Consider the following 21321-nt stretch of genomic DNA (forward strand, 5'->3'; position numbering starts at 1 on the left):
GCTGCGCTGGCATCCCACGGAGCAGCCTCTGTTTGCGGCGAGGGGGGCGCACGGTGGACAGAGGCTGCTCCATGCCAGAGACAGCAGTGGGGCAGGGGGGAGGGGGCCAGCTCCCCACAGGCACCAGCTCCCTCTCCCCCCCCCCCCCCCGTGTTGCCTCTGACACAAGGCGGGACGGGGTGTGGGTAGTTGATAGGATTAACCGATAAACCTGGCTTTAGCGATGCCGCGCGTCGCCGACTCCACGCCGACGTCCCTATCGCTTACCACCACCCTGAGCTTCTTCTTCACGCCGTCCGCGACGGGGAGCCCGTGCACGGCCGCTTTCACCTCGATCTCCACCTCGCCCAGCTCCAGGGGGATGATCACGTAGGAGACGGCCCGCGAGGCGCCGGCCTGGATCACCACCTCCTGCTGGAACCTGCTGTCGCGCCGGCTGGAGCTGCAGATCTTCTCGTTGTATATCAGCTCCACCCGGACCTGCGGGCCACAAGCCCCCTCCTTACCAGCCAGGTCGGGGGGGGGGGGGCTTCCCGGGCTCCAGCAAACGCCCCACGCCCTCGGCAAGGCCAAGCCTGCTCGGGCCCTGGGAGAACCAGGAACCCAGATCCCCAAAGCGCCACCTTTTAGGGATGTTCTGGTCCACGCCCAAACTGCGTGTCTGCTCCCGGTCTCCATTATGGGTCGGAACCAGAGGCTTGGATCCAAGTACCGGCAGGCTCTGGGGAAGTTCTGATCCAGAGTAAAACTCCTTCTCCATGATGGACCAGAACCAGGACATGCCAGAGCGTGGGGGGGGGGGGGGGCATAACGCAGTCCTGACCCACACTGCAAACTGGGTGGCCGGCATCTCGCTTCTAAGTGTCTCACCCCCCTGGCTCCTGCTGTATTTGTAGAATCCCAGGGCTGGAAGAGACCTGGCTTGGGAGGTCAAGTCCAGCCCCCTGCCCAAGGCAGGACCAACCCCAACTCAATCATCCCAGCCAGGGCTTTGTCAAGCCGGGACTTCAAAACCTCTAGGGATGGAGACTCCACCACCTCCCTAAGGAATCCATCCCAGCGCTTCCCCACCCGCCTAGGGAAATCGTTTTTCCTAATATCTAACCTGGACCTCTCCTACCGTAACTTGAGCCCATCGCTCCTCGTTCTGCCATCTGCCAGCACTGAGAACAGCCTCTCGCCAGCCTCTTTGGAGCCCCCTTCCCGTAGTTGCAGGCTGCTCTCAAATCCCCCCTCCCTCTTCTCTTCTGCAGACTGACTAAGCCCAAATCCCTCAGCCTCGCCCCAAAGGCATTCTTCATCCCGGGCTACCCTTCCCCTTCCCCTCGGGGGCACCTGGCCCCGGCCACTATCAGGCGCAGGACGCTGGGCTAGATGGACCTTGGGTCTGACCCAAACTGTCTGTTCTTAAATTCCCCTCCTAGCCTCAGTGCTTGCTGCTATGGGGCCCTGGCAACATCCACAGCAAATCTCATTTCCATCCATAGCTAATTAACACTCCTCCTTTAAAAGCCTTGACATGCATCACAAGTGCATGCTAATTAACCCTCCCCTGCTCTACCCAGTAGACCCCAGTCCTATTGCTGGGACCAGAGCCCCACAATCCTGACATCCAGCCCCCTCCCACCACTAGACAGCTCCCTTCTCCCACAGCTGGGACTAGAAGCCAAGAATTCTGACTACTAGCCCCCTGCCCTAACCACTAGACCACACCCTTCTCTCACAGCTGGGACTAGAACCCATGAACCCTGACTCCCAGCTCCACCTATTAGGCTCCACTCCCCTTGCCATCCTTCACAAAGGGGCAGCTTCCATGCTGCTGCTGCGGATCGTTACTCGCCTGCAGCGCCTGGGGCGCGTAGTTGTACAGCACGGCCCGGATGGCCACCTGTTCGTTCCGCACCACGGAGTAGGGCAGCCGGAGATCGATGAAGAATTGCTTCATCACCGTGATTTCGTGCGGGTCGGCCACACAGATCCCTGCAAGGGAAGGGAGTGCCGTCAGAGCCCGGCCCTCCTCGGATCGGATCTCCTGGCCGCCGCGTCCCGCGTCCCCCGCAGCTGTGCGGGCCTGAGAGTCGCACCCAGGAAATGCAGCCAGCTCTGGGGTGGAGTAGGCCTGTCTCAGCTGAGCAAGGGAGGTTCCCATCTAGTGAGCAGGCCAAAGAGGAGTGATGGGGTATGTGTGAGGGGACCGTTGGCCCCTTACTAAAGTGGCAGGGCCCTGAGACTGACAGTCCCCCAGAGCAAAGGGGAAGAGGCCTCCGCTCCCAGTCAGCCTGACAGGGCTGTCGCCAGAGAAGCAGCCGGGGACTGGAGGCAGCGCAGCAGAGAGGGGAGCTGGGGCTGGCAAGGGAGGCTTTAGGCAGAGGGCCCAGCCCAGAGAGATGCCCCCAGCCAAGCGGCCTCACGAGCCAGACTGGGGGGGGGGGTAACCCCGGCCGGGGGGCTGTCGCTGGGGAGAAGGGCCCTGCCCCCCAGAGCCTGAAGGCCTGTGGCCACCTCCAGAGCGAGTGTCCCACCTGCAGCATCCCGGCGGCTCTGCCCCACGGGAGAACACGAGGGGAGCCCTTGAGGGCAGGGAGGCTTCTGGGTAAAGGAAGTGACGGAGGGACTCAGAGCCTTTCGCCAGCCTAGGGCCATGTGGAAGCCAGACACGCTCCCCAGTACAGCGGGCCCATCCCCCGCTTACACACGCCGCTGGTTCGAGTCCAACTCGCACCCAGCCCCACGCCTTGGGCCCAGGCTGGGCCAGATGGGCAAACAACCAGACTTCTCAGGGTGGGCCGGGTCAGCTCCGCTCCTGCCTGCGGAGTCGTGGCCTCGGTGGCTGCAAGCCCCCCACTCGCCAGCCCCTCTCTGTACTGTGGAGCGAGGGCACCGGGGCACCCCAGGGGCTGCTGGCCGCATAGGGCACGGCAGCGGCCGGACTAGGCCGCTGCGCCAGCCCCAGGGGCAGGAGGCAACAGTGCTGGGTTGGGTCTCACTTGGCTTTGGGCTGGCTCTGACCCCTACCAGGGCATTTCCGTCAGCTCCAGGGCAGGAACCTGTGTTTGCAGAGCCAGGCGTAGCTGGTTCTAGCCCCAGCTTCCCAGCCCTCATCGCCAAGGGAATTAGAGTGTTATAAATCACAGGGCACCCCACAAATCTTCACTGGGCTAATGCATGGGATTAATGCTGTTTCAGAGAAAGGGAAACTGAGGCACAGAACGAGAGGGGGGGATGGTGATGAGTGAGAGGCAGGCAGTGTGTCCCTGCCTGAGCTGGGAATAAAAGCCAAGAGTCCTGAGGCCCAGCCTGCTCTAACCACTACCCCTTACTCCCCTCCCAGATGTGGTGGGGAAACATCCAGCAGTCCTGGCTCCCAACCTGATCTAACCACTAGCCCCTACTCTCCCCCAAAGCCTGGAGACTTGACTCCCTGTCCTCTTCTTTAACCATATGCCCATCCTTGCGCTCTCAGCCACATCACCGGGGGACACGTGGTTCCCAGCCTTACCCCGTGTCTGGGAGAGGCTCACAGCCAGCACCTCCCAGGTGGTGATGGAGTCCTCCAGGTACACCAGCAGCGTTTTGGAAGCCAGCCTGGAAGACAGAGCAGTGGGACTGATTGGGGTGACGGCCTGAGGAAGGTCCCTCTGGCTGCAGAGAGTGGACCCCCTCTGGGGAACAGATCTGGGGCTGAGTGCGAATGGAGGCAGGGCAGAGGGTGACCAGGTGTCTGGTTTTCAACTGCAACGCCCAATCAAAAAGGGATCCTGATGGTTCCGGTCCACCTGAGCACTGGCTCCACACTCCCATTGGCTGCTTCCCGGCCAATGGGAGTTGGGGGGCGGTGCCTGTGAGCGAGAGCAGCGCGCAGAACCTCCTGACTCACACGCAGTCCCCCTGTGGAACTCCTTGCCAGTGGATGTTGTGAAGGCCGGGACTTTAACAGGGTTCAAAAAAGAGCGAAACAAATTGATGGAGGATTGGTCAGGAATGGATGATTCCCTGTTCTGTTCATTCTCTCTTGGACACCTGGCATTGGCCACTGTCAGGAGACAGGATCCTGGGCCAGATGGATCTTTGGTCTGAGCCTGTCTGGCCGTTCTTATGTTTTTATGTCCCCTGCTCCCTGCCTAGGCGCTTGGTGGCTGCTTCCAAGGTGCCAGGACAAGCAAGGAGCCTGCCTTGGCCTCGCTGCACTGCTGACCGGGAGCTGCCCAAGGTGAGGCCACATCCACCCGGGCGGATCTGCCCCTGAGCGTTTCTCCTCCGCCCAAGAGCGGCCTGATGCGTACCCGTCCGGATCGGCCTCCTCCGGAAGCAGCTCCATCTGCCAGAGCCAGCTCTCCGCAAACTGGCTCCTGGAGACGATGCCCTCATCCGCCAGGTACTCGCCGTCCTCTGCGACGGGGCCCAGGACCTCCCGGCTTAACATCTGAACGTTTGCTGATGCTGCGGGAGGGAGCGAAACAAGGAGTCAGGCCTGCCCTGAGCCCGGAGATGGGTCGGCTTTGCTGTGCATCCCTGGACCCAAGCGGGTGCGGATACCTGGCATGTCACAGCCAGGTTAGTACAAGGGGTGGATTGAACCCTGGACCAACAGTGCGAAAAAGGTGAGTTTTTCCACCTGGGGCTGGTGTACTGGGGCAGGGAGTCCCTTAGGCTTCTGTTTGGCCCATTGTGACAGTTTTGCCTCCCCCGCCGCCACCATGCGTTATGAAATTGACTTAGAATGTAAGAATGGCCAAACTGGGTCAGACCACAGGCCCATCTAGCCCAGTGTCCCGTCTTCTGACAGTGGCCAATGCCAGTGGGAGTGAACAGAACAGGCAATCATCATGTGTGTCACCCATTTCCAGACAAACTGAGGCTAGGGTCACCATTCCTACCCAGCCTGGCTAACAGCCATTGATGGACCTAAGCTGCATGAATCTATCTAGCTCTTTTTTGAACCCTGTTAAAGTCCAAGCCCTCACAACTTCCTCTGGCAAGGAGTTCCACAGGTTGACGGTGCGCCGAGTAAAGAAAAACTTCCTTTTGTTTGTTTTAAACCTGCTGCCTATTCATTGCATTTGGTGACCCCTAGTTCTTATGTTAGGGGAATAAGTAAATAACTTTTCCTCATTCATTTTTTCCACATCAGTCATGATTTTATAGACCTCTATCCTATCCCCCTTTAGTCTCCGTTTTTCTAAGCTGAAAAGTCCCAGTCTTATGGACACAAATATGCACAACTCGAAGATGCTTTGGGCAAAATACCTTATGTCACCTGTCAATTTTAATGTCACACACTGCTGGATCTGTATCTCTTATTTTGGTGTCGGCATGATTCTTGTAAGAAGAGTCGGAGATATGGGGTTTATGGTTTTAAATGTGAAAATGGAAGCCATCAAAAGTGTTTCCCTCAATGTCTGAGGCTATGCCTAGATTGCAGGCTTCTTTTGGAAGAAGCTTTTCCAGAAGAGATCTTCTGAAAAAACTTCTGAAAGAGAGCGTCCACACTGCCAAGGGGCATCGAAAAAGCGATCTTTTTCGACAGATAGCGTCCACACTGAATGGACGCTCTCTCACATGTACACTGTGATTACTATGGGCGGAATAGCCATCAGGGCACCTGTGCTTTTCCCTCTTTGCTCTTCTTGCGAAAGAACTCCCTCTCCCCATTCACACAAGCCTTTTTCTGAAAGAGCTCTTTTGGAAACAGGCTTCTTCCTCGTAGAAAGAGGTTTACCAATGTTGGAACCCCCCCCCTCCCTTCTTTCAATTTTTTGTCAAACGAACGCAATTGCAGTGTGGACTTAAGTGAAGTTTTTTCAGAAAAACAGCCGGGAACACGCAAGGGAATGAACCAGAAGCCCCAGGGAAAAACAATTTTCCCTGGCTTGGAGACTTAGCTGGAATAAGAACCGTTTTAGGGTAAATTTGTACTACGTGTTAGGACTAGCTGTGCATATTTATAATCCGCTCTGCGCGGCCTGTTTTCACTTGCAATCACTTAGGGCACGTCTAGACTACAGGCCTCCGTCGACGGAGCCATGTAGATTTGTTTACTCGGCAAAGGGAAATGAAGTGGCGATTTAAATCGTCGCAGCCTCCTCCCGCCCTACCCCCGCCCGGTCAGGAGCACGCGGCACGTACCACGCGCTGCTCGCAGGGCGGGAGGAGACGTCACGCGTTCCCCCATCCCCAGACCCTAACTGGCCTGGGGACGGGGGGAGAGGCAGGGCCTCCGCGTGCCGGATCAACCCGCATGGCCGGTCCTTTTGCTCATCCCTGTATTAGCTGGTAGAAGCAGGGGGCTCCAACGTCTTACAAGGACCTGCCCCTGTGTCACATTACCGAATTGGAGGGAAGCAGCCAGATCGCTGCGGCACCCCTAGGTGGGGGTGTTGGCCCCAGAAATTGGTATAAAAGGGAGCCATGTGGGGTATTGAATGGGAGCTTATTGTTTGCTGAGCCTATGTATGCTATTTATGTGAGTGTATAATGTCTGTGTGTGTAGATAGGAATCTGTAATCTGTGTGGAAGCTGAATATTTCTGTGAATGTGGTTGAGCATTGCTATGGACAGGCTGATTAGCCAGGCCCTGTGGGACAATGGCACTTGATGGGCCAAGGACACACCCAAAGAATGGGGGCTGTCACTTGAGAGCAGCCAGCAGGGAACATAGAGATTGGCCTCTGACCAGGTGACTTGCTGCATACAAGAAGGGGCCAGGAAGGAGGTATAAAGAGGCCATGTGGTCGATGCCATTTTGTTCTCAGCTCAGCACTTCATCCCAGAGGCAGCACTGCAGGGATTGAAGAGCCTGGAAGACCTGTGAACCCATCCTGATGCTAGGATGTGCAACAAGAACTTTTAAACCAGCAGCTGTAACATCTCTGCTAGAGCCTGCATCGAGGACTGGGAGATTCGGTGCATGTAACGTACTATTCTTTAACAACCTTACTCTCATGCTTTTCTTTCTTGTGTTAATAAACCTTTAGTTGTTAGATGCTAAAGGATTGGCCCAGCGTGATTTGTGGGTAAGGTCCAGAGGGTAAATTGACCAGGGATCTGTGGCTGGTTTCTTGGAACCGGACAGAACTTGTTCGGGGTAGGTGGGATTGGGTGCTAGGACCCCCCACCTGTGTATGAGGCCCGGGGCCATCTGGGGCACGGATATTGCTGGGGTGTCGGAGGGGTTTTGCTCGTGAGGCTTCAGGCAGGCTGCTGGAGCGCTCTGTGGGACTGGTTTGTGGCCTGTTTGGAGAGGTCACCAGTCTGGGGGCTGTAAGGAGCCCCAAATTTGAGCAATTTGCCCTGAGCGGATGCCCTCAGCTGTGCCCAGACACGGCCCGGTCCATCACACCCTGGATCCCAGCTCTCGGAGTGCTGGTGACGCTGGCGCACTCTGCTCCCCTGGGGCAGATGGAGACGTACCTAGCAGGTAGGGTTACCTGGTAGACCCCCCCAAAATACCGGACACACTTGATCGTGGGTGGGGGGGAGGGACCAGCCAGGAGGGGGCAGGGCTGGCTGGGAGGAAGGGGGGCTGGGAGGCAGGGCTGGCGCAGGGGGGTTGGGGGCCGCCTGGGAGGAAGGGGAGATGGGAGGCGGGGCTGGCAGGGGGAAGGGTGCGGGGGCTGGGGGGCTGGACGGGAGGAAGGGGGGCGGGAAGCAGAGCTGGTGGGGGGTGGGGGATGCAGCCACTGGCCGCAGCCGGAGTCCAACAGGCCGTGCCCCCGGCAGGCGCTCCCTCTAGGTGCTAGTAGAAGCCGGGCGGAGGCAGGGGAGGGGACTGGGAGTCCTGGCTACTGCCCCCACCCCGCCCTTCCCTGCCCCGCCCAGCTTTTGCATGCGACCACAGGGCTCCCAGCGCCAATCGTGGTCCCGCCTCCCAGTCGCTCCCCCGCCCCCACCATTTTTCCATCTGGCACCCCCGGGAATTCAGAAAATACCAGACATTGCACATTGCATCTTTCTACTGGGCAGAGGGCGCAAATACCGGCCTGTCTGGTAGAAAACCGGACACCTGGCAGCCCTACCTAGTAGTATGTGCCTGGAGAAGAATTCCCTTCTGTGCACCGTGAGGGGGGCTTTGAAGATGTGCCTGCAGCAGTCGAGAAAGACTCGGACGCACTCGCTGCCCTCCAGGATGTACTTGGCCCGGCGGTCGCAGGAGTAGTCCATGGGGTTCTCGTGCATGCCATCCTCGCAGCACTTCCGCAGGTGTGGGCTCGGGTACTGCCTCGCTGCGGGAAAGCAGGGCCCCCTCAGTGTGCGGCACGGCACACGTCTGGGAGAGGGGGTGGGCAAGAGCAGCAGTGCAAAGGGAGAGATGTGCAAAGGGTGAAAGAGTGGGTGCAAGCAGAGGGCACGAGAGTGTGTACAAATGGTGCGAGAGTGCGTGCAAGCAGAGAGTACGAGAGTGTGTGCAAATGACACAAGAGTGTGTGCAAGCAGAGGGCACGAGAGTGCGTGAAAGTGGCACAAGAGCGTGTGCAAGCAGAGGGCACGAGAGTGCGTGAAAGTGGCACAAGAGCGTGTGCAAGCAGAGGGCACGAGAGTGCGTGAAAGTGGCACAAGAGCGTGTGCAAGCAGAGGGCACCAGAGTGCGTGAAAGTGGCACAAGAGCGTGTGCAAGCAGAGGGCACCAGAGTGCGTGAAAGTGGCACAAGAGCGTGTGCAAGCAGAGGGCACCAGAGTGCGTGAAAGTGGCACAAGAGCGTGTGCAAGCAGAGGGCGCGAGAGTGCGTGCAAGCAGGAAGCCGGCCCAAGGCCGTGCAGAGGGGCCCTTACCTTTGGCAGCTTTTTTCCCCGAGATCAGGGGCGAGCGCCGGAGCCGAGTGGGCTGGGAGCAGCGGGACTCTGGCAAGAGAGAACAGTGCACCTCAGGGTGGTGGGGATGTGGCAGCATCTCCGCAGGGAGATGGAATTAGCCAGGCTCAACGCTGGGGCTCTCGCCTGGGCTGGGGCACTGGGGTCTGTACTGACTAAGAGGGAAGAGCAGCCCCTGCTGATCCCCCCTCCCTGCTCCCTGCCCCACAGCGCCCCCTGCTGAGCCCCCTCCCTGCTCCCTGCCCCACAGCACTCCCTGCTGAGCCCCCTCCCTGCTCCCTGCCCCACAGTGGCCCCTGCTGAGCCCCCTCCCTGCTCCCTGCCCCACAGCGCCCCCTGCTGAGCCCCCTCCCTGCTCCCTGCCCCACAGCACCCCCTGCTGATCCCCCTCCCTGCTCCCTGCCCCACAGCGCCCCCTGCTGAGTCCCCTCCCTGCTCCCTGCCCCCTGCAGAGCTCCTCTCTCCCTGTAGCACTGCACCCCCTAGCACCACACTGGGGCACTGGGGTCAGCCCTGACTCGCACAGAAGAGAGCCCCCACAGAGCCCTGCCTGGCTCCCTACAACCTAATGCCCCCTACGAGGCCAGCATGGGCTATCTGTGCAGATCGGTCTCCAGCTCTGCCGGTGCCCGGGGGGCCGGGCCTGTCTTCACTCCATTCCCACACGGCTTGAGCAGGGGCTGGATCCCAGGCCGCCCAGCAGAGCCCCGTGGCACGACCGGGTCACCTGCCCGCAGGGGCGTCTCAGTGCCCACGTTGGTCTGCAGCAGCAGCCCTGCGTCCGCAAACACCCCCACGTGGTCCTTGCCGCTGCCGGGCGTGCAGCCGATGTCGCTCTTCTCCACGGCATCCCAGATCTGGAGAGACCAGGGGGGGCACAATGCAATTCCCTGCTCCGCCCTCTAACCATTAGGCACCACTACCCTCCAGAAGCTGGGAAGAGAACCTAGAAGCCCGGCTTCCCAGCCCTGCCCCCAACCTTGCCCCCACTTTAACAACTAGCACCACTTCCCACCCAGAGTCAGGAACTGAACCCATGAGTCCTGACCCCCAGCTCCTGCTCTAACCACTATACTCCACTCTCCTCCATCACAGATGCCCCTCAGCCACACATATAACTCATCCCTCCCCCTGCTATTTCCTGCACCAGGGGCGGCTGCAACATTCAGAGAAACTGCTGCAAGATGAGCTCTTTTCACCCTGGTAGCAGAAGGTTCTGCTTTAAGAGGCAGTGGTCCCAGGTTCGGGCCCCGGACCTGCCACCTGCCACCCCCCTGCCATTACACTCACCTTGGCCTGGGAGAACTTGTATTTCCTATTTAAGACATAAACGGCTTTATCCACAGCCACCAGCCCGACCCTGGCTCCGGGATCTCCCTTCACGCGGAGGTTCATCCGCCCGCCTGGCACCTGGACTCCATTGTCTTGCTCCGCGGCACCCGTTACCTTCAGCTTCCGTAGAGACAGGAGGAAAGAACGAATCAGCCATGGGGGGAGGAGGGTGACTGCTGAATGTAGACCCCCTCCCCCATGACGACAAGACTCCAGAGATATGGGAGCTCCCTGCTGCCCCTGGAAAAGAGGGCATAGAACCGCTGTCCTCGGGCTGTAGAAACACCGGTGTCAGCCACTGGAGCTAAAGGAGCAGTCTCCGGAGCAGTCAGACATGGAGACGGGTTGAGCCAGCCCCGTTCTCAGGCAGCATTAACCAGGAATTCTTCAACGAATCGGTGTTTTGTCAGAAAAACAATCCTGGTCTGTGAAATGTGACAGTGTGATCGTCTATCTGTGAGTTCCTTTGATCAAGAATGCCTCCTCACCGGTAAGCGCCAGGAGCACCAAATTTGGGAGGAAGCGTCCTCTTATTATAACTTAAAGCAAAGTCAGGGTTTGGTTGTGCCAGGACAATGGGATGTGCCTTGAATTGGATTGTTTCCCATAAAATGGAAAAGGAGGGGTCTGGCAGGAGGGATGGTTATATTGCAGAGTGACCACAGGGGGCAGCAAAGGGCCAGAGATGAGGCCCGGGACAACTATAACCCCATTGGGCCAGTAGGAGGCAGGGGTGGAGAAAGGGACAGCTATGTACTATATATTTCAGAGAGCTTTTCTGTTTGTGTGTCTGTTTGTCTGAGTGGCTGTTTGTCCCCCGACAGTGCCCGCTGCAGTTGCAGCAGCCACAGGCAGGTGCTTCTCAGGCTGCTATGGTGGGAGAGGGCAGGGGTTGCCTCTCACCCCAGGGTAACCTTCATACTGAACCCCTCACGCCAGGCCCAACCTAAAGCAATGATTTAAACGCAGAAAAACTAAACTTATTTGAGGTACAGACCTGAGCAACACCAGGTAGATCTAGTGTAAATATGTTGACGTACGCCCCCGAGACAAGGCCAGCTCACCGTTCCCATGCAGGAGTCCTGGACGTCCAGCCAGAGCGAGTCCGCCACGATCTCCTTCTGCCCCACGTGGTAGTACGCCACGATGCGGAATGACGGGATGAGGTCGGGCGTGATGGGCAGGTACATGGTCACCAGACTCTGTCCTGCCTCCTTGGCCTGTCTCCCAGCGCGGATGATCTTCCCTTTGTTCAGGATCTGGGGGGGCAGCAGGAAGCACCAGCGGTCACTGGATAAGTCCCAATGAGCCCGTTAGCACAACATCACACAGAGCCAGGAGGGAAACCCAGGAGGCCTAGTGCCCATCTCTAACCACTAGACCCCACTGTTCTTCCACTGGTGGTGAAGGAACCCAGGAATTCTAGTGCCCATCTCTAGCCACTAAACCTCGTTGCCCTTCCACCACTCGCCACAGGAGTCCTAGTGCCTGTCACTAGCCACTAGCCACTACTGTCCTGCCCTTCCACTGCTGGCAAGAGAACCGAGGAGTCCCAGTGCCTGTAACTAACCACTAGACCCTACTGCCTTTCCACAGCTGGCAACAGAACCCAGGAGTTCTGATTCCCAGCCTCCTGCTCTAACCATTGGATTCCCCTTCCCCCCAGTGCTGGGACTAGACTCCCAGCTGCCTTCCCCTGCCCTGCGGTCCCCCCTTACCAGGTAGGTGAAGTAGCGGATCTGCTTCTGCACCTCGGCGTTCCCGCTGCGCAGGCTGAAGCTCACGGGCAGGGCATGGCCCGGCTGGAGCTGGGCGGTCGACACCGCCATGTGCAGGTAGTTCCCAGAGCCCCCTTGTGCCCCATAGGCTGTCAGGGCGAAGACTGCGGCGCTCTGATGCTCCTGCCGGAGGTTGGGAACCACAGTTTCCACCTGGGGGTGAGGGGAAGGTTAGCAGACAGTCTCCGCTGGAGAGACTGAAAGCGGACAGGCCCTGATGCGGCTGGAGCCAATGGCAGACGGGCCCAGGCTCAATGTGGATTTAAGCTTCTTCGTGCCCCCTGCCTCTAGGGTCCAGACCCCAGCTTGAGTTTAGAGGAGCCAGAGGGCTGCTCTGACCTCCCCTCCCCTGCCCACAACCCCTCTGGGCCGCTCGGAGCAGAGAACAGAGTGAAGCAGCCATCAAACCCCTTCCCGTAGGTGCCTCTGGCACTGAGGTGGAGAGGGCAGAAGGCAGGATGCTGTCAGCCAAGAAGGCCCATTGCTCAGTGGGGGGTGGGTGGGTCTTAGATGGGATGGGCAACAGAGAATCAGACCCACTGGCCATTGGTTGGGTCCGGAGACCCAAGCAATGGTCGCTCAGACCCGCCCAGGGGTCCAGTTCCAACCTCTCCCGACCGTGTGGAGAACCAGCACCCGGCCCTCAGGAGCATCCCGCCCCGAGCGATGCAACAGGCACCTTCACAAAGAGCTGAGAGGCATCTGCGGGGGTGTTGACAGCCAGCTGCACGGTCCCGTCGGCCTGCGTCACACCACTGGCGCCTGTCCCACTGCGCACAGGGATCTGGGGGGCGGGGGAGCCGTCCGCGTTCACCACGGAGACCTGGGTGTCCGGAGACGGGAGAGAGGGGGGATGTGAGCTTAGTGATGGGTGAAGGTGCCCGGTAGGTTTCCCTGCAGTCCAATGTTCCCGACAGACTCCCAGACCCGCAGGTCTGATCTCGTCCGTTACAAGGCCTGGCTCTGCTATGCAGACATCTGCCTGGCTGTTTTCCACCTGCTCCAGTGCCCTTGTCAAGGCTGATGAATCATGAGCCACTAAAGACTCACCAAGCAAATAGGATGCTAGGAATTATTAAAAAAGGGATAAAAAATAAGACAAAGAATATCTTACTGCCCCTGTATAAAACTATAGTACGCCCACATCTTGAATACTGTGTACAGATGTGGTCTCCTCACCTCAAAAAAGATATTTTGGCCTTGGAAAGGGTTCAGAAAAGAGCAACTAAAATGATTAGGGGTTTGGAACGGGTCCCTTATGGGGAGAGGCTAAAGAGACTGCGACTTTTCAGTTTAGAAAAGAGAAGACTAAGGAGGTATATAAAATCATGAATGGTGTGGAGAGGGTGAATAAAAGTGATTTACTTGTTCACATAATATAAGAACTAGAGGACACCAAATGAAATTAATGGGTAGCAGGTTTAAAACTAATAAAAGGAAGTTCTTCTTCACACATCGCACAGTCAACCTGTGGAACTCCTTGCTAGAGGAGGCTGTGAAGGCTAAGACTACAACAGAGTTTAAAAAAGAGCTAGATAAATTCATGGAGGTTAGGTCCATAAAAGGCTATTAGCCAGGGGGTAGGAATGGTTCCCCAGCCTCTGTTTGTCAAAGGCTGGAGAAGGATGGCAGGAGACAAACTGCTTGATCATTGTCTTCAGTCCACCCCTTCTGGGGCACCTGGTGCTGGCCACTGTCGGCAGACAGGATACTGGGCTGGATGGACCTTTGGTCTGACCCAGTACAGCCGTTCTTATGTTCTTAAGACTCTTATGTTCTGCGCAGCTGCCTAATAAGCCCTCATGGAGGCTCAAAGCTGCCAGGCTGTGGGAGAGACATGCGCCTCCAGCCCCAGGAGCAGGGCTGGCTGAAGAAAGGGGCCTTACAGCCTCCAAGTTCTGGTCCAGTCCTTCCTGGGAAGGGAGAGGAGGCGGCTCCTTGTGCTGCCGTTCATCCCCTCCTGGCAGGACTCATCTCGCTGTGACATCTGGGAAGCACTGCACTTACCTGGAGGCTCCGCCCCCGCAGCTCCCATTGGCTGAGAATCATGCCCAATGGGAGCAGTGGGGGCGGGGCCTGAACGTGAGCACGGGGCAACCCAGGCCATGCGGAGTCACCTGTTCCTCCCCACCCAAGGTGGGCTGCCCCAAGTATGTGCCCTGCAGCCCAACCCCCAAGTCCCCTCCAGCATCCTAAGTGCCTAACTCCCTCCAGATCCTGCACCCCAGCCCTGAGCTGCTCCAGCACCCTAGCTCCCTCCTAGACCCTGCACTCCAGCCTCGATCCCCCTCCTGCGTCCTAACTCCTGCGCAGACCCTGCACCCCCACCCCAATTTCCTGCCCTGAGCCTGCTCCCGCACTCCCAACTCCTTGGTCCCAACCTGGAGTCCCTTCCTGCTCCCCAAACACCCCAGAGCCCGCACCCCCAGCCAAAGTCTTCGTCCCTCCCCAACCTTGAGCCCCCTCCCATACTCCAAACCCCTCGTCCCTACCCCCACCACAGATCACCCACGTGCAGGATGAATTTTGTTATGTGCGCCCATACGGAAGCGACGTGCAACACGTCACCGGCGTGTCGCACGTCACCGGCGTGTCGCACGCCATCTGCATATTGATGCGCGTCACACAATTTATTCCGCACACGGACATGGCCGCTTAGAAGGGACGCGGGCTCTCTCACTGAACACTGTCAGCAAGCCAAGGCCCCCTGCTCTCCCCTGGTGCTGCACAGCTCCCAGGCTGTAAGGGGACGCGGTGAAGGCCGTGGTGTGAGACGCCGCTGGCTGGACTTACCACCAGGTTAAAGGGCAGCCCGGGCTTGAAGTACGCAGCGGACCGGGTGAAGAGGATTTTGTAGGGGGAGGTCACAATGCGGATCCCGGATTTCTCAGCCTCCACCATGTCGCTCCCTTGGGAATGAAGAGAAAGTCTGTTGGTCTTGGGGCCATGGCCGGGCTGGGCCTCGGGGGATTTGGTGCCTGAATTTGGCACTGACTCCTGTGTGTGACCTGGGCCATGTAGACAGCGACCTTCCCTCTGCCTGTGAGACTGGGAGCGCCTCAGGGCAGGGACTATGTGTTGTGCAGCCCAGGGGGCCCTGATCCCGGCTGGGGCAGGGTCTGTCTCTCGCTGTGTCTGTGCAGCGCCCGGCCCAACGGGGCCCTGATCCCGGCTGGGGCAGGGTCTGTCTCTCGCTGTGTCTGAGCAGCACCCGGCCCAACGGGGCCCTGATCCCGGCTGGGGCAGGGTCTGTCTCTCGCTGTGTCTGTGCAGCGCCCGACCCAACGGGGCCCTGATCCCGGCTGGGGCAGGGTCTGTCTCTCGCTGTGTCTGAGCAGCACCCGGCCCAACGGGGCCCTGATCCCGGCTGGGGCAGGGTCTGTCTCTCGCTGTGTCTGTGCAGCGCCCGACACAACAGGACCCTGATCCCAGCTGGAGCTCTGCTGTAATATTTGGAATAGTACCCCGGAGGTTTGAAAGACAACAGCAATGAGGATGAGTCCATGTTTTCCTGCTCTTCAGATACAAAGCAACCCCCACCCTTGTGCTTCCCCTGTGCCCAGCGACAGAGGCACTGGAAAGATGAGAGGTGCGCTAAGCCTGCTGGGATTAGCAGTGTATCACTTACGCTCTGCTCCGGTCTAAAAACCCAACCGTCGGCCACTCCCTCACCTGTGTCCGTCAGCACAGTCACTGTCACGTAGATCGAGTGGCCGAGAATGTCTCTGAGGTTGGGAAACCTGCTTTGCAAGATTTCTTTGGTTAGCTTCGCGCTGCCTTTGCCATTCTTGATCTGAAATTGACAGGAAAATAACTGGTTTCAGTTACCTGGCCTCTTTCTTTTCTTCTTTCAGTTTTATTGCCTCCATCTAGTAATGGGCCTGTGCCATTGCCAGAATATTTTTGTTTTTAATATACTTAAAAAAATTTTTGTTCCTAGCTCTGGAGTTTTCCCATTTCTCTTTAGCTTCCCTTATCAGTTTTCTACCTTCCATAACTTCTATGTTCATTGCTATCTACTTCCCCTTTTCTCCCCATATGCTATATGTTGGCAAATATAGGATGTTTGTTGTATTTGGATATCGATCCAAACTCTGCCCCTGGCCTCCCCTCTTATCTCAGATTATGAAAGCAAAGCAGATATCCCAAAAAGCTCCCTGCTCCATTACAGCCCCATCAGCGTAACCTATGCTCGGGGGCAGGGTTCTCACCGGAACTTTGTTGAGTGAGTTCACAATGCTCTTTTTCTCATTCTCCACCATCACGCCAAAGAGCGCATAGGCCTGGCCTTGAACTGGCTTCCCATACAAGAATCTGTGCAGAGAACAGAGTGTGGCAGAGAGAGAAAATACTCCACATTATTCCTATATAAGCAATGGGGGAAACTGAGGCACAGAGGGGCAGGCGAGACAAGCCCAGGTCACAAAGCTGGAACCACTGGCGCTAAAGGAGTAATTCCATTTGCTGACAGCAGTAGTAGGCTGTTATCCCCTTACAGCAGTTCATGGGGGAGACAGAGCCGGTAACCAATGCACTCCATTAAAAGGAGAAATAAGTGGGTTACCAAGGCAACACCCAGGTGTCTGGTGACACCGACGAATGCAGCCAGGAGCCGACCAGGGGATTCTACTTCATGCCCAGAAGCTGCCCCGCTGCACGGAGCCACGGCGGGAGCACGCGTACGAGAGAAGGGGAACCCACCTGGCCGAAATGTCGACACTCAGCTCATTCTGGTCAACGAGGAAGAACTTGTGGGATGGCTCCAGGATCACTTCGAAACTGGGCAGCACTGCAAAAGGTGGGGGACAGTCACCCCAGGGTCACCAGAGGGAAGGGGACTTGGGCCCAAGGGCGGGAGAGACGCTGGCAGGAAGCCGCCGAGGGCCAAAAGCCATGGTCAAGGTAGGGTTGTCTGGTATTCTACCAGGCAGTCCGGTTTTTGCGCCTTCTGTCCGGTAAATAAAATTCATAAAATACCGGACTTGTGCAATGCCTGGTATTTTCTGTTTTTCCGGCGGGGCGCTGGACGGCAGCCTGGCGAGGGCAGGGGGAGCGGCTGGGAGGCGGGGCCGCGATCGGCGCTGGGAGCCCTCAGCTGATTGCGTCTAAGGAGGAGAGACGCCGCGGGGAGGAGGAGAAGCCCCGTCCCTGCTCCTGGGCGCTGTTCAAGCGCGTTGCGGCGCCGTGGTCCAGGAGAGAAGCCCGCAAGCGCTTTGGGGTTGCGTGGAGGCGCTTTCCAGGGGCCTGACTGAGGCGGAATTTCTGCTTCTTTCCACTGGGATACCCCAAGACCTGGCTATGGGGGAGTCACCTTCCTACCCCTCGTCGCCCTCCCCCCACCGCCCTGCCATCGTGTTGCCCCGAGGTCTGCCTCTCCCGCTTTGTTCCCAGCGTGGTGGCTCTTGGCAGTAGGATGTGCGTTCGGTGTGTGTGGGGGTTTTTTTTTTGCTCGACAAATTTTTAGCCCATGTGTTCGGTATTTTTCGGGAGACCATCTGGCAACCCTAGGCCAAGGGAGTCGGGAGGGGGTCATGGCACTGATTCGGACTCCCCCTGGGCTGGGTTTGTGGGGACGCTCTCCCTGTCCTCAGGAGGGCAGCAGCTCGCCCCTAAGGGATGCCCCTTAGGACTGCTGCTTTATCAGCCTTTTTCCCAGCATGCCTTTCTCTTTCACTCATTAAGCGAGCCTGGCGGGGGCTAATTTTACACCTAGCTGCAGCCCTAGCTGGGGAGAGTTTGTGGCTCCTGGTGTAACCCATGTCCCTAATAGGGAGCTATCTCTTTAAGAGACCCATGGGGGGAGGTAGGAGGGAGTAGTGCCTGGTCACTGTGGCTAGGCGGCTTTAGCACCCCACCCCCAGAAGGAGTCAGCTGTGGTCGTTTGGGGTCGGCTCCAGTCTGGTCCCTCTCTGTTGCTGGGCTCAGACTCCAGGAGCTTGCAGGCAGGGTAGCCACTTTGCTAAGGCCGGTGTGTCCCGGGTGAGCCAGGAGCCACTGAGCCAGGAGCAGAGAGCGGCCGATGGCCCTCACTCGCAGCAGGAAGGGAGGGTGTTGACCCTCCATCAGGGAATGTGGCCAGCGCTAGTTATAGCCAGGAGGACCTGGGAGGGAAATAGCTTCCTCGGGGTTAGCTGTGTGCTTGGCACGTTGCTTTGATTTTAGCCAGACGGCTCCCGTTACTGTCTCCGCCGGCGCGATTCTTCAGCTCCGCTTCCCACGCAGCAATGGGGAACGGGCCGTTTCTATTTCGTTGGTCTCCGGTTTTGTGTTTTCTTGGAGCAGAGCGATCTTTAAACCCGTCCCTTTGTGCCTTATCTGCAGCGGCGTCCACACTAGCAGGCTATTTCGAAATAACAGCGTGCGCGGCTACGCAGCAAGCCTGTTATTTTGAACTCATTTCGAAATATTGGGGCTTCTGACTCCAACTTCTGTAAGTTTCACGAGGAGGAAGGGAGAGTGATCTTCCTTCGACTTCCTGCAGGGTAGACAGCGCCTGCAGACGAGTTGAGCTACTTTGACTTCAGTGACGCAATTAACATTGCTGACATTGCGTAGCTTAACTCGACTTTAGCCCGCAGTGTAGACGCAGCCTGCGTGGTTAATCAGTGAGCTGGCTGCCTGCCAGTGATCAACAGCAGAGGAAGAGTCGTCCTGGACTCCAGTGGTGCATGTCTACACTAGGAAATTATTTCAAAAGAATAACTCCCAAAATAACTCTTTCGAAATAGTGTGTCCACACTACAGCGAAGCCTTGAAATTAGTCCGAGGAAATTAGTCCTGAATGTGGATGCGCTACCTCAGCTTAGAGCAGTGGGGAGTCGTTACTTTGAATGACTTTGAATGATTTCGAAATAGCAGCAGCGGAGCGTCCACAAGACTGCTATTTTGAAATAAGCATTATTCCCGAGGAAAGACGGAGCTGTTATTTTGAAATCAGCAGCCCCTTATTTCAAAATAACGGTCGCGTGGACGCTTGTTATTTCAAATTAAGGGGAGTTATTTCGAACTAACTCCCTAGCGTAGACCTGGGCCAACTGAGGATCCTAACAGGCAAGTGAAGAGATGGGTCAGACTCAGCATATTGTGCCAATTCGGTGACCAGACACACTCACTGAGACGCAGAGGAACTTACGCTAAGCTTCCGGGCTCTCTCAGTCTAGACTGAAAGCTTCTTTTGGAAGAAGCTTTTCTGGAAGAGACCTTCTGAAAAAACATCTTCCGAAAGAGAACGTCTACACAGCAAAAGTGCGACGAAAAAGCGATCTGCATTTTCGAAAGATAGCATCCACACTGAATGGACACTCTCTCGTATTTATGCTGTGATTACGATGGGCATAATGGCCACCAGGGCACCTGTGCTTTTTCCTCTTTGCTCTTCTTTCGAAAGAACTCCCTCTTCTCTGTCCACACACGCCTTTTTCCAAAAGAGCGCTTTCGGAAAAGGGCTTCTTCCTCGTAGAAAGAGGTTTACCAATGTCAGAAAACCCCCTCTGTTCTTTCATTGTTTTTGAACGAACGCGATTGCAGTGTGGACGTAAGTGACGTTTTTTTGGAAAAACGGCTGTTTTTCTGAAAAAACTCTGTAAGCGTAGACATACCCTCAGTTTCTTCTTTACTGAGTTTTGAGTGGACGGAACTGTTCACGTTTTACTTTTGGGTTTCTCTTCCTGCACATTTGTCGTGAATGGGAAGACAATGTGTGTGGGCTATGCAATAGCAATGTTATGTTGTAAAAATTGGATTATTTGTTCCTTCAGCCTAAGATTTTATAAGGTTTTTTTAATGAAGTTCATTTCTTTAGTTCCTTTTGGGACTTCGATTTAGGGAGGCTGACTCTGGGCTGTCCTTAGGGACTGAACTCTTGGTCTCCAACTCCAACTACTTTTCTAGGGGAGTTGGGTTGTTTTTTAAGGTACCGGAGAAGGACAGTACAATCTAGCCCACCTAAGGTTACACTAGGACGGACCCCTCTATCGTCTCTCCTACCTAGCAGGGGGACGGACCAAGGTCCTACACAGCTGGCGTCCACCCCAAATCTCAAGCAACCTTGGGCTCCTCTCCCTGCTCGCCCCATAGGACTGGCCCCCAAACACCCCCGCTCAGTGCCCCGGGAGGCCTTGCCACTGCCCTATGGATGTGCCCCAAAGTTCAGCCCGCTGCACTCAGGAGGGAATAGAAGGGATGGATGTTCTTCCTGGATCCCCAACTCAGCCAGCTAGGACAAGGGAAACCTCTCCTGGCAGGAGCAGGACGGTACCGTATTCCTTGACTTCAAACTCCGCGGTGAAGGCCTCCTGCGGGGCATGCTCGTATTTGGAGACAATCTTCCACACGCCGCTGCTGCAAGACAAAAGCCCAGACCGCTGGGTGGGGAGCTAAAGCCCGGGGCTGGGAATGGCTATTCTCTTTGTAGATTTGGGAAGGGAGTAGGGTCTACTGGTTAGAGCAGGGGGGCGGGCAGTCAGGACTCCTTGCTGTGTCTTTTGCTCTTGGGAGGGCAGGAGGGTCAAGCTGGGAGCTAGGACATCTGGGTCGTATCCTGGATCTGAGTGGAGAGTGGGTAGAGTTGCCAGGTGACTGGTTTTTGCCTGGACAGTCTGTTATTTCTGGCCCCTGTCTGGTAAAAATCCCCAGAAAATACTGGACATGTAAAATGTTCAGTATTTTCTGTCTCGGACGGAAGGCTGGCAGGGACATTTGTCCCCTGCCGTATCTGGTGAGGGCAGGGGAACGTAAGGAGCATGGGGATTCTTAAAGGCGCAGGTACCTTTTTTTTTTTGTTCTCCCCCCCCCCTTTTTTTTTTGCTCAACAACTTTTGTCTCCTTGTTTTTTTGCTCAACCAAGTTTTGCCGTGTTTGGGATTTTTGGTGAAAGCATCTGGCAAGCCTAAGAATGGGGTCTAGTGATTAGAAGGGGGCTGGGCTAGAAGTCAGGAGTTCTGGGTTCTAGTCCCAGCTCTGGGAGGAGATGGGGGGCTCGTGGGTCCTACACCCAGCCCTGTCACAGACTCCCTCAGCTCAGCTTGTCTTGGGCTCTTCGGATAAACATCGGGTCACACTGGGAGCAGATGAGGGCGAAGCAACTGAAAAATGTAATGAACCTTAACAGTTGCTCTGGGCTTCATGTTCCCCATCTGTAAAATGAGACTATTTGTACTTTGGCCTCTCCCTGGGGTGTTGCGACACAGGGATCCTAGGGACGGGGGAAGCTCACGAGTAAATAGGGGCACCTTTTCCTTAACATTGCGGTCCCACCAAACTGGAACCCGTGACATTAAAGGAAAAAAGAATCGTTTGGGAGACAGGAGTAAAAAAAAAGGGAGATTGTTGTAGAGAAACTGTTGGCAAGATATAATACAACCAGATCTAGGGATGTAAAAGAGTAGCTGAATAGTCGACTACC

At 56.7% G+C, this 21321-nt stretch overlaps 1 protein-coding gene across 1 annotated transcript in view; it reads right to left on the bottom strand.

The window, feature by feature from the left end:
• The window catches only part of LOC106732134 (A.superbus venom factor 1), a 48939-nt gene that overhangs the window by 20975 nt on the left and 6643 nt on the right, over positions 1–21321 (bottom strand). Inside the window, exons 6-21 of the mRNA XM_075902289.1 lie at positions 20176–20258; positions 16620–16707; positions 16130–16232; positions 15591–15711; positions 14712–14827; positions 12598–12741; positions 11859–12071; positions 11205–11399; positions 10099–10260; positions 9536–9665; positions 8770–8838; positions 8016–8222; positions 4284–4440; positions 3500–3585; positions 1841–1980; positions 268–480 (exon numbers count right to left, since the gene is read on the bottom strand). Of these exons, the coding sequence (XP_075758404.1) occupies positions 268–480; positions 1841–1980; positions 3500–3585; positions 4284–4440; positions 8016–8222; positions 8770–8838; positions 9536–9665; positions 10099–10260; positions 11205–11399; positions 11859–12071; positions 12598–12741; positions 14712–14827; positions 15591–15711; positions 16130–16232; positions 16620–16707; positions 20176–20258 (2227 nt within the window). The remainder of the gene's footprint in view (positions 1–267; positions 481–1840; positions 1981–3499; positions 3586–4283; positions 4441–8015; positions 8223–8769; positions 8839–9535; positions 9666–10098; positions 10261–11204; positions 11400–11858; positions 12072–12597; positions 12742–14711; positions 14828–15590; positions 15712–16129; positions 16233–16619; positions 16708–20175; positions 20259–21321) is intronic.

The sequence above is a fragment of the Pelodiscus sinensis genome, chromosome 19 (assembly GCF_049634645.1).
Source record: "Pelodiscus sinensis isolate JC-2024 chromosome 19, ASM4963464v1, whole genome shotgun sequence".
In the NCBI taxonomy this organism is placed as follows: domain Eukaryota; kingdom Metazoa; phylum Chordata; order Testudines; family Trionychidae; genus Pelodiscus; species Pelodiscus sinensis.